The sequence below is a fragment of the Oenanthe melanoleuca genome, chromosome 25, assembly GCF_029582105.1.
Source record: "Oenanthe melanoleuca isolate GR-GAL-2019-014 chromosome 25, OMel1.0, whole genome shotgun sequence".
NCBI classification, from domain to species: domain Eukaryota; kingdom Metazoa; phylum Chordata; class Aves; order Passeriformes; family Muscicapidae; genus Oenanthe; species Oenanthe melanoleuca.
Window position 1 is genome coordinate 2,303,503 of NC_079358.1, and position 11,739 is coordinate 2,315,241.

At 64.0% G+C, this 11,739-nt stretch overlaps 1 protein-coding gene across 1 annotated transcript; it reads left to right on the top strand.

Annotated features, from left to right (window-relative positions):
* Window positions 1–1,088: 1,088 nt before the first annotated feature.
* LOC130263230 (methanethiol oxidase-like) lies at window positions 1,089–11,392 on the top strand. The gene is made up of 12 exons (XM_056510765.1): window positions 1,089–1,092; window positions 1,783–1,971; window positions 2,403–2,515; window positions 3,328–3,519; window positions 4,369–4,489; window positions 5,099–5,281; window positions 5,705–5,886; window positions 6,885–6,963; window positions 7,794–7,915; window positions 7,998–8,090; window positions 9,822–9,940; window positions 11,230–11,392. The coding sequence occupies exons 1-12, from the start codon at window positions 1,089–1,091 to the stop codon at window positions 11,390–11,392; spliced, it is 1,560 nt and encodes a 519-aa protein (XP_056366740.1).
* The last annotated feature ends 347 nt before the right edge of the window (window positions 11,393–11,739 follow it).

Sequence of the window (11,739 nt, forward strand, 5' to 3'; positions counted from 1 at the left end):
CGCTGCTGAGCCCCCCAAATCCCCTTTGCCCCGCTGGCCCCCCGTCCCCTCCCGCAGGTGCCCCCTGAGGCCGCCCCGTGTCCCGGCCCGGCTGCCCCCGGGGGGTTTCCTGAGGGTCCCCTCTGTCCCCCGCCTTTGTCGCCGCTCGCCGGGATCCCCTCGGGAGCTCCCCGAGCCCGGCCCGGTGTCCCTGAGCCCCCAAACTCCGGCCCCGGGCAGAGCCCGCTCGGGGACCTGCGGGGCCACCGGGGATGGGAGCGGGGGATGGGGGATCCCTGGGGTCAGGATCGGGTTCGGGATCGGGATCCTCCTGTCAGGATCAGGATCCAGAGGAGCCCCTGGTTGATACCTGGGATCGGGATCCTCGGCATCCTCTGGCTGATCCCCGCGATTGGGATCGGGATCCCCCCGTCAGGAGCCTCCGGTGCTCCGGGGGCTCAGCCCCTGCCGGCCCCGGGAGCCGCCGCTGGGGCCGAGTCACGGGCCGGGATTTGGGGGTGCCCCATTCTCAGGCCGGGATTTGGGGACTCCCCGTTGTCAGGCCGGGATTTGGGGGTGCCCCATTCTCAGGACGGGATTTGGGGGTTCCCTATTCTCAGGCCGGGATTTGGGGGTTCCCTATTCTCAGGACGGGATTTGGGGGTTCCCTATTCTCAGGCCGGGATTTGGGGATTCCCCGTTCCCAGCCCGGGATTTGGGGGTGCCCCATTCTCAGGCCGGGATTTGGGGGTGCCCCGTTCTCAGACCGGGATTTGGGGGTGCCCCCGGTGCCGAGGCCGCTCCGCGGGCAGCGGGGCCGGGAGCAGCTCGGGCCGCCGGGGTTTGAGGGTTCGGAGCTGCAGCAGCAGCAGATTTGGGCCCCGATTGGCGGCGGGAGGCGGCCGAGAAGCCGCAGCTCGGGGGCGGCACCTCCCTGGGCTGGGCAGCCCCTCCCTGGGCCGGGCCCCGCTCCCCCAGCCCTGTCCCGGGATAAAAGGGCCCCGCGAGCAGCCCGGGCACGGCACAGCCGCTCCAGCCCGCAGACAGCAGCAGCTGCCCCTCAGCTCCAGCTCCTCCGCCGCCAGCACCGGGACCCCAGAGCCGCCGCCATGGGTGAGGGAGCCCCGCAGCCTCGGCTGCAGCCCCGGGATGGCCTGGGGGACAGCGCTGTGCCATCCTGTCCTGGGCACGGGGACAGCGCTGTGCCATCCTGTCCTGGGCCTGGGGACAGCGCTGTGCCATCCTGTCCTGGGCCTGGGGGACAGCGCTGTGCCATCCTGTCCTGGGCCTGGGGACAGCGCTGTGCCATCCTGTCCTGTGCACGGGGACAGCGCTGTGCCATCCTGTCCTGTGCAGGGGGGCAGCGCTGTGCCATCCTGTCCTGGGCAGGGGACAGCGCTGTGCCATCCTGTCCTGGGCCTGGGGACAGCGCTGTGCCATCCTGTCCTGGGCAGGGGACAGCGCTGTGCCATCCTGTCCTGGGCCTGGGGGACAGCGCTGTGCCATCCTGTCCTGGGCAGGGGGACAATTCTGTCCCCATCCCTGCTCCCTGTTCTGGGTGACAGCTCTGTCCCCTCCTTTCCCTGCTCTGTCCCCATCCCTGATCCCGGCTCTGTCCCCTCCTGTCCCCGCTCTGTCCCCATCCCTGATCCCGGCTCTGTCCCCTCCTGTCCCCGCTCTGTCCCGTCCCTGCTCTGGAAGGGTCCCCGACGGTCTCAGGTGTCCCCAGCAGGGCTCGGCCCCGCGCTGTCCCCAGGCTCGCTGTCACTGTCCCATCCCTGTCCCCGTCCCTGTCGGTGCCAGCGCCCCCCGAGCGCTCGCCCCGGGTGCCCAGCGGGGGCTGCGGTGGCCCCGGGGGTCCCTGGGCTGGAGGGACCCCCGGGCTGGGTGCGGGTCCCGGCCAGGGCCGCGCTCACGGGGTCCCCTCTGCTCCCCCAGACAGGTGCAGAGCTCCGTGCTACGAGTACCCCGCGTGCCCCGAGGCGCAGAAAGGCGAGTGCTGGGCTGGGCTGGGCTGGCTCGGGGGGATTTGGGGTTTTCGGGGTGCCCTGAGCTCGGTGTCTGTGCTCAGCCCCTTCCAGAACTCCCGGGAGATTCCCCCGGGTTGATCCCGGGACAGGAGCGGCACCATGGCTGGGCTGGAATGGGGGGAATTTGGGTTTTTGGGGGCTGTGAGCTCCGGGTCTGTGCTGAGCCCCATCCTAAAACTGCCGGGACATTCCCATGGATCGATCCCGGATTTTCCCCCGGGTCGATCCCGGCTCTGCAGCCCCCCCAGATCTGCACGGGGAGGAGCCGCAGGAAATCGCTGCACCCCCAAAACCATCCCGCTCATTTCTGAGAGAGCTGCCCGCAGCTTTTCCTGCCCATTATCTTTTTGGGGTGGGGGCTCCCCGGTCTGAGCGCGGGTTTTGTGTCCCCAGCCCCGAGGGAGGAGGTCGCCTACGTGACCTGCACCTACAGGAACACGGGCATCGATCAGCCCGATTTCCTGGCCACCGTGGACCTCAACCCGCGCTCCTGCCACTACGGCCAGGTACGAGCGGGGCTGCCGGGCCGGGGGCGCTGCCGGGGCGGCCCTGGAGCTCCGGGGGCCGGGGAGAGAAGGAAAAACCTTCTCGGCATCCCCTGCGCTCCTGGCGGCACCGCGGGGCTCGGGGGCAGCTCTGTGTCCGTGCTCGGCTTCAGTTCCCGTCCCGATCCCTTCCCGAGGGGATGGAGAGCGCTGGCAAATCCTCTCGGGGCTCCCCAAATCCCAGAATCGCTCCCCAAATCCCAGAATCGCTCCCCAAATCCCAGAATCGCATCCCGCCTCTCTCCAGGGCTCCCCAAATCCCAGAATCGCTCCCAACCTCTCTCCAGGGGGGATCCCCAAATCATAGGGTTGTTCCCTGCCCCTCTCTAGGATCCCTAAATCCCGGGGTCACTCCCAGCCCCTCCCCAAATCCCGGGGTTGTTCCCAGCCCCTCCCCAGCGCTCCCCAAATCCCGGGGTTGTTCCCAGACAGGGATCCCCAAATCCCAGCCCCTCTCCAAACCCCGGGATTTCTCCCATCCCCTCCCAGGATCCCCAATTCCCGGGGTCTCTCCCATCCCATCCCCACCCCCCGGGGTCTCTCCCACCCCCTCCCCATCCCCGGGGTCTCCCCATCCCCTCCCCATCCCCGGGGTCTCTCCCATCCCCTCCCACCCCAGGGTCTCTCCCATCCCCTCCCCAATTCCCGAGGTCTCTCCCATCCCCTCCCACCCCGGGGTCTCTCCCATCCCCTCCCACCCCGGGGTCTCTCCCGCCCCTCCCAGCCCCGCTCCCGGCCCGGCCCGGCCCGGCTCAGCCCTTGCCCGTGCCCAGGTCATCCACCGGCTGCCCATGCCCAACCTCAAGGACGAGCTGCACTGCGCGGGCTGGGCCGGGCCCGCCTGCGGCTGCTTCGAGAGCGGCGCCGCGGCCAAAAGGAGCAAACTGGTGCTGCCCGGGCTCATCTCCTCCCGCATCTACGTGGTGGATGTGGGATCGCAGTGCCGGGCGCCGCGCATCTGCAAGGTGGGGACGGGGATGGGGAACGGGGGATTGGGAACGGGAATTGGGAACGGGAATGGGGGATTGGGAATGGGCAATTGGGAACGGGAATTGGGAACGGGGGATTTTGAATGGGAATGGGGGAGTGGGAATGGGGGATTTGGAATGGAAATGGGGGAATGGGAATGGGGGATTGGGAGTGGGAATGGCAGTGGGGGATTTGGAACGGGGAATTGGAGACTGAGGATGGGAATAAGGAGTAGGGACTGGGAATGGGAATGGGGAGTAGGAATGGGGGATTGGGGATTGGGAATGGGAATAGGAATGAGGAGTGGGAATGGGAATGGGAAATGGGGGATTGGGAATGGGAGGGGAATGGGAAATGGGGGATTGGGAATGGGAGGGGAAAGGGAGAACGAGGATGGAGGAATGGAGAGAGGAAGGAAGGATGGATTAATTCAAGGAAGGATGAATTCAATAATGGATTAATTCAAGGAAGGAAGAAAGGATTAATTCAGGGATAGACGAATTAATTCAAGGAAAGATTAATTCAAGGAAGTAAGGAAGGACTAATACAAGGAAGGAAGGATCAATTCAGGGAGAGAAGAATTAATTCTAGGAAAGATTAATTCAAGGAAGTAAGGAAGGATTAATTCAAGGAAGGAAGGATTAACTCAAGAAGAGATTGGTTCACAGAAGGAATAATTCAAAGAACGAAGGATTAGTTCAAGGAAGGAAGAAAAGATAAATTCAAGGAAGGATTAATTCAAGGAAAAAAGGATGAATTCAGGGCAGGATGAACCCGAGGAAGGATTCGGTGATCCCGGGAGAGGCCCCGCAGGCGGAGGCTGAAGCTGGCGCTGGATTTTGCAGATGATCGAGCCCGTGGATGTGTTCTGGAAGTGCAACAAGGGTTACCTGGCTGTGAGCCACGCCCTGCCCAACGGGGACATCCTGATCGCCAACACGGGCGACCCTGCCGGCAACGCCAAAGGTGAAACTCCTGCCGCAATTCCCACCAATTCCCATTTCCCTGCCAGAATTCCCATTTCCATGTGAGAATTCTCATTAATTCTCATTCCCTGTCAGAATTCCCATTAAATCCCATTTCCCCGCCCAGAATTCCCATGAATTCCCATTATTTCCCAATAATTCACATTTCCCTGCCAGAATTCCCGTTAATTCCCATGAGTTCCCACGAATTCCCATTTCCCTGCCAGAATTCCCATTTCCCTGTGAGAATTCCAATTAATTCCCATTATTTCTCATGAATTCCCATTTCCCTGCCAGAATTCCCATGAATTCCCATTATTTCTCATTAATTCCCATTTCCCTGTGAGAATTCCCATTAATTCCCATTATTTCTCATTAATTCCCATTTCCCTGCCAGAATTCCCGTTAATTCCCATTATTTCTCATTAATTCCCATTTCCCTGCCAGAATTCCCATGAATTCCCATTAATTCAAATTAATTCCCATTTCCCTGCCCAGAATTCCCACTAATCCCCACCCATCCCCCCCATTCCCTCCCCCGCCCCCAGTCCCACCCCGCCGGTCCCGCCCAGCCCGGGTTTGTCACCGCCGCGTCCCCCGCGTGTCCCAGGTGGCTTCGTGGTGCTGGACGGGACCAGCTTGGAGCTGAAGGGCAACTGGGAGAGCGAGTGCGAGACCCCGAGGAGCGGCTTCGACTTCTGGTACCAGGCGCGGCTGAACGTGCTGGTCAGCTCGGCCGGGCTGGTGCCCAAAGTGGCCGGGAGGGGCTTCAGCCCCGAGGACTTCAACAAAGGTGGGACACGGGGGGCGATGGCAGCGGGGCTGGGGGTGAGGGGACACCCGCGAGGGGACTGGGGACACCCAGAGGGGATTTGTGCCCCAGATCCCAATTTTCTGCGTGTTCTCCCCAAATTCAGATTGTCTCGGTGTTCTCCCCAAATCCTGAATTTCTCCGTTGTCCCCAAATCCCGCATTTCCCTGTGCACTCCTAAATCCTGAATTTCTGTGTGTTCTTCCCAAATCCCACATTTCCCATTCCGCCCTCCCCAAACCCCACATTTCTCATTTCCCACTCCCCAAATCCCACATTCCTCCCTCCCCATCTCCTGCCATCCCCCAATTCCCTCCCCAAACCGCTTTCCCTTTCCCCCCGCGCCCCTCGGGGCGGGCTCTCTGTCCCCGGCGCTGTCCCCGACCTGTCCCCCCGTGTCCCCAGGGATCTTCGGCCGCCGCCTGTACGTGTGGAACTTGTCGTGCCGCAGCCTCACGCAGTGCTTCGACCTGGGCGAGGACTCGCTGCCGCTCACCGTGCGCTTCCTGCACCGGCCCGACGCCGCCGAGGGCTACGTGGGCTGCGCGCTGAGCGGGGCCATCTTCCGCTTCTACAAGCCCTGCGAGGCGAGTGCGAGCCACAGCGGGGCGGGGAGCGGGGACAGGGACCGGGAGGGTCCGGATCAGGGATGGGGACAGGGGACAGGAGGGTCCGGATCAGGGATGGGGACAGGGAGGGTCCGGATCAGGGATTGGGACAGGGAGGGTCCGGATCAGGGATGGGGAGAGGGGACAGGGAGGGTCCGGATCAGGGATGGGGAGAGGGGACAGGGAGGGTCCGGATCAGGGACTGGGAGGGGGACAGGAGGGTCCGGATCAGGGATGGGAGAGGGGACCGGGAGGGTCCGGATCAGGGGTTGGGAGAGGGGACAGGAGGGTCCGGATCAGGGATTGGGGAGAGGGGACAGGGAGGGTCCGGATCAGGGATTGGGGACAGGGAGGGTCCGGATCAGGGATTGGGGAGAGGGGACAGGAGGGTCCGGATCAGGGATTGGGGAAGCGGGATGGACCCGCTGGCCTCGGCATCGGAACCGGGATGGGATCGGGGCCGTGATGAGCCCGTTGGGATCGGGGCTTAAACAGGGTCCGGGATGGGATCGGAACCGGGATAGGATCGGAACTGGGATGGGATCGGACCGGACTGAGCCCTTTGTGCCCCGGATCGGGGCTGGAATAGGGACCGGCATGGGATCGGAACTGGGATGAGCCCGTTTGGCTTCGTTTCCGAACCGGAATGGGATCGGGATCGGGGCTTGAATAGGGACGGGGATGGGATCTAGAAATTGGGGGGAGCGGGATGGACCCGTTGGGCGGGACGGGAACCGGGATGGGATCGTTGTGCCCTGGATCGGAACCGGGTCTGGGACAGGGTCTGGGATGAACTCGTTGTGGCCCGGATCGGGATCGCGATGATTCCGATATGCCCGGGTCAGGATCGGGATCGGGATTGGGATCAGGATGATCCCGTCGGACCCGGTTCGGCCCGGGCTGGTCCCGTCGGTCCCGGTTCGGGCTGGTCCCGGCTCGGGCCGGCCCGGCTGACCCCGCTCGCTGTCCCTGTGCAGAGAGAGAACTGGGCCGTGGAGGAGGTGATCCGGATCCCGGCCAAGGACGTGTCGGGCTGGATCATGCCCAAGATGCCAGGTGCGTGCGGGTTCGTGCCGGTTCGTGCGGGTCCGTGCGGGTTCGTGCTGGTCCGTGCGGGTTCGTGCGGGTCCGTGCGTGTCCGTGCGGGTCCGTGCGTGTCCGTGCGGGTCCGTGCGTGTCCGTGCCGGTCCGTGCGTGTCCGTGCCGGTCCGTGCGGGTTCGTGCGTGTCCGTGCGTGTCCGTGCCGGTCCGTGCGTGTCCGTGCCGGTCCCTGCGGGTTCGTGCGTGTCCGTGCGGGTCCGTGCGTGTCCGTGCCGGTCCGTGCGTGTCCGTGCCGGTCCGTGCGGGTTCGTGCGTGTCCGTGCGTGTCCGTGCTGGTTCGTGCGGGTCCGTGCTGGTCCGTGCTGGTCCGTGCTGGTCCGTGCGTGTCCGTGCCGGTCCGTGCGTGTCCGTGCCGGTCCGTGCGGGTTCGTGCGTGTCCGTGCGGGTCCGTGCTGGTCCGTGCGGGTCCGTGCAGGTCCGTGCGCCCCAGGGGCGGCCCCAAATCCTTCCTGACCCCAAATCATTCCTGATTGTCCCCAAAGCCCGGCTCACCCCAAATTTTGTCTGTTTCCAAACCTTCACTAAACCGAAATTTGGCTGATACCGAATCCTGACTGGCCCCAAATCCTGCCTTTACCCCAAACCTGCCTTTACCCCAAATCCTGGCTGTCCCCAAATCTTGGCTGTCCTCAAAGCCCTCCAATCCCGCCTTACCCCAAACCCTGCCTTACCCCCAAGCCGAGCTCATCCCAAAGCCCGGCTCACCCGGTCCCTGTCCCCCACCCCAAACCCCGCTCCCCCAAACCCCGCTCCCCCTCCGGCCCTGACCCGCTCCGTGCCCGCAGCCTTCATCGCCGACCTCATCATCAGCGCTGACGACCGGTTCCTGTTCGTGTGCAACTGGCTGCACGGGGACATCCGGCAGTACGAGCTGCTGGCGGGCTGCAAGCCGCGCCTGGTGGGGCAGGTGAGGGGCGGCCCCGGGCCGGGGGCGGGCGGGGCGGGCGGGGCCGGTGCCGGGATCGCCGCGAGCCCCCCGTGCCTTGCAGGTGTTCGTGGGGGGCAGCATCCTGCGGGGGGGCCCCGTCACCGTCTGCAGGGACGAGGAGCTCAAGGGGCAGCCCGAGCCGCTGGTGGTCAAGGTGAGGGGAGCTGGGGGGAGGGTGGGGGCACCTGAGTGTGTGTGTGTGCTCACCTGAGCGTGAGTGTGTGCTCACCTGAGTGTGTGCTCACCTGAGTGTGAGAGTGTGTGCTCACCTGAGTGTGCTCACCTGAGTGTGTGTGTGTGCTCACCTGAGTGTGTGCTCACCTGAGCGTGAGTGTGTGCTCACCTGAGTGTGTGTGCTCACCTGAGTGTGAGTGTGTGCTCACCTGTGTGCTCACCTGAGCGTGAGTGTGTGCTCACCTGAGCGTGAGTGTGTGCTCACCTGAGTGTGTGTGCTCACCTGAGTGTGTGTGTGTGCTCACCTGAGTGTGTGTGTGTGCTCACCTGAGTGTGTGTGAGTTCTCACCTGTGTGTGCTCACCTGTGTGTGCTCACCTGAGTGTGTGTGTGCTCACCTGAGTGTGTGCTCACCTGTGTGTGCTCACCTGTGTGTGTGCTCACCTGTGTGTGTGGTGCTCACCTGAGTGTGTGTGCTCACCTGAGTGTGTGCTCACCTGAGTGTGAGTGTGTGCTCACCTGAGTGTGAGTGTGTGTGCTCACCTGAGTGCGTGCTCACCTGAGTGTGAGTGTGTGCTCACCTGAGTGTGTGCTCACCTGAGTGTGAGTGTGTGCTCACCTGAGTGTGAGTGTGTGTGCTCACCTGAGTGTGAGTGTGTGCTCACCTGAGTGTGAGTGTGTGTGCTCACCTGAGTGCGTGCTCACCTGAGTGTGAGTGTGTGCTCACCTGAGTGTGTGCTCACCTGAGTGTGAGTGTGTGCTCACCTGAGTGTGAGTGTGTGTGCTCACCTGAGTGTGAGTGTGTGCTCACCTGAGTGTGTGAGTGTGTGCTCACCTGAGTGTGTGTGTGTGTACTCACCTGAGTGTGAGCGTGTGCTCACCTGAGTGTGAGTGTGTGTGCTCACCTGAGTGTGAGTGTGTGCTCACCTGAGTGTGTGAGTGTGTGCTCACCTGAGTGTGTGTGTGTGTACTCACCTGAGTGTGAGTGTGTGTGCTCACCTGAGTGTGTGCTCACCTGAGTGTGAGTGTGTGCTCACCTGAGTGTGTGAGTGTGTGCTCACCTGAGTGTGAGTGTGTGCTCACCTGAGTGTGTGTGTGTGTACTCACCTGAGTGTGTGTGTGTGTGCTCACCTGAGTGTGAGCGTGTGCTCACCTGAGTGTGTGCTCACCTGAGTGTGAGTGTGTGCTCACCTGAGTGTGTGAGTGTGTGCTCACCTGAGTGTGAGTGTGTGCTCACCTGAGTGTGTGTGTGTGTACTCACCTGAGTGTGTGTGTACTCACCTGAGTGTGTGTGTGCTCACCTGAGTGTGAGTGTGTGCTCACCTGAGTGTGAACTGGAGTGTGAGTGTGTGCTCACCTGAGTGTGTGCTCACCTGAGTGTGCCTCAGCCCTGTCCCAGTGCTCCCAGTAAGCCCAGCTCCATGTCCCAGTGCCCCCAGTCCCGTGTCCCAGCCCTACCCCAGTGCTCCCAGTAAGCCCAGTCCCGTGTCCCAGTGCTCCCAGTTCCATGTCCCAATGCTCCCAGTCCCTTGTCCCCCTGTCCCAGTGCTCCCAGTAAGCCCAGTTCCCTGTCCCAGTGCCCCCAGTCCCGTGTCCCCGTGCCCCAGCCCTGTCCCAGTGCCCCCAGTTCCCGTGTCCCAGTGCCCCCAGTCCCGTGTCCCCGTGCCCAGCCCTGTCCCAGTGCTCCCAGTAAGCCCAGCTCCGTGTCCCAGTGCAAGCGCGTGTTCGGCGGCCCCGCCTCGCTGCAGCTGAGCCTGGACGGGAAGCGGCTCTACGTGACCAACTCCTTCTACAGCACCTGGGACCGGCAGTTCTACCCCAGCCTGATCAAGTGAGAATTGCCCGGGGAAACTGACCCTGAGCCCGTCCTGAACCAGCCCGGGGGGTTAAACTGACCCTGAGCCCGTCCTGAACCAGCCCGGGGGGAAAAACTGACCCTGAGCCCGTCCTAAACCAGCCCGGGGGGAAAAACTGACCCTGAGCCCGTCCTGAACCAGCCCAGGGGGTTAAACTGACCCTGAGCCCGTCCTGAACCAGCCCGGGGGGAAAAACTGACCCTGAGCCCGTCCTGAACCAGCCCAGGGGGTTAAACTGACCCTGAGCCCGTCCTGAACCAGCCCGGGGGGTTAAACTGACCCTGAGCCCGTCCTGAACCAGCCCAGGGGGTTAAACTGACCCTTAGCCCATCCTGAACCAGCCCGGGGGGAAAAACTGACCCTGAGCCCGTCCTGAACCAGCCCGGGGGGAAAAACTGACCCTGAGCCCGTCCTGAACCAGCCCAGGGGGAAATTTGGGGGAAACTGATCCCGAGTCCATCCTGTCACAGTCTGACCCCATCCAAGCGGAATTTGGGATCCAAAAGGTTCCCTGAGCCCGTCCTGACCCAATCCGTGGGGAATTCAGGACCAGAACTGCCCCTGATCCCATCCTGGCGCATCCTGACCCAATCCAGGGGAAATCTGGGGGAAAATCTTATCCCGAGCTCACCTTGACCCTCCCATCCCCGGGACTTGCCCCATCCCGAGGGAACTCGCCACCCCAATTCCCCCGATCCCCCGATCCCCCCAATCCCCTCGCTGCCCCCAATCCCTCCCGATCCCCTCCTATCCGCCCCAATCCCCCTGTTCCCCCCAATTTCCCCCAATTCCCCCGATCCCCCCCAATCCTTCCAATCCACCCCAATCCCCCCCAATCCCTCCGTTCCCCCCGTGCCCCCCAATTTCCCCGATCTCCCCCGATTCCCCCAATCCCCCGTGCCCCTCGATCCCCCCAATCCTCCCCAATTCCCCCGATCCCCCTGTTCCCCCCGATCTCTCCCGATCCCCCCGTGTCCCCCCGTGTCCCCCCGATCCCCCCGTGTCCCCCAAATCCTCCCGTGTCCCCCCGTGTCCCCCCGTGTCCCGCCGATCCCCCCGAGTCCCCCCGATCCCCCCCAATCCCCCCGATCCCCCCGATCCCCCCGTGTCCCCCCGATCCCCCCGATCCCCCCGTGTCCCCCCGTGTCCCGCCGATCCCCCCGATCCCCCCAATCCCCCCGATCCCCCCGTGTCCCCGCTCCGCGCTGCGCTCCGGGCGCTCCCGGGGCTCGCAGTCCCACGAGCCGCCGCTGTGGCCGCGCAGGGAGGGCTCGGTGCTGCTGCAGCTGGACGTGGACACGGACAAGGGCGGGCTGGCCGTCAACAAAAACTTCCTGGTGGATTTCGGCAAGGAGCCGCACGGGCCGTGCCTGGCGCACGCCGTGCGCTTCCCCGGCGGCGACTGCAAGAGCGAAGCGCTGAACTGAGCGGGCGAGGGGCGGCAGCGCCGCGGAGCCCCCGCAGCTGCTGCGGGCCCGGGGCCGCCACCGGGGCTGCGAGCGGGGGCAGCGCGGGTTTGGGGTGCGCTGGGGGCTGGGATGGGGGGATTCTGCCTTTGGGGTGCGCTGGGGGCTGGGATGGGGGGATTCTGCCTTTGGGGTGCGCTGGGGGCTGGGATGGGGGGATCGCGGGTTTGGGGTGTCCTGGGTGATGGGGTTGGGGGGATCCCGGATTTGGGGTCCCCTGGGTGATGGGATAGGGAGGGATCGTGGATTTGGGGTGTCCTGGGTCATTCCAGGCTTTGAGATCCCCTGAGGGATTTTGGGCTTTGGGT

Excerpts from the sequence above, each read along its gene's own strand:
- LOC130263230 (XM_056510765.1), top strand. Across the intron at positions 5,887-6,884 it reads GCTTCTACAAGCCCTGCGAG|AGAGAGAACTGGGCCGTGGA; the intron begins GCGAGTGCGAGC and ends GTCCCTGTGCAG. Across the intron at positions 8,091-9,821 it reads CCGAGCCGCTGGTGGTCAAG|TGCAAGCGCGTGTTCGGCGG; the intron begins GTGAGGGGAGCT and ends TCCGTGTCCCAG.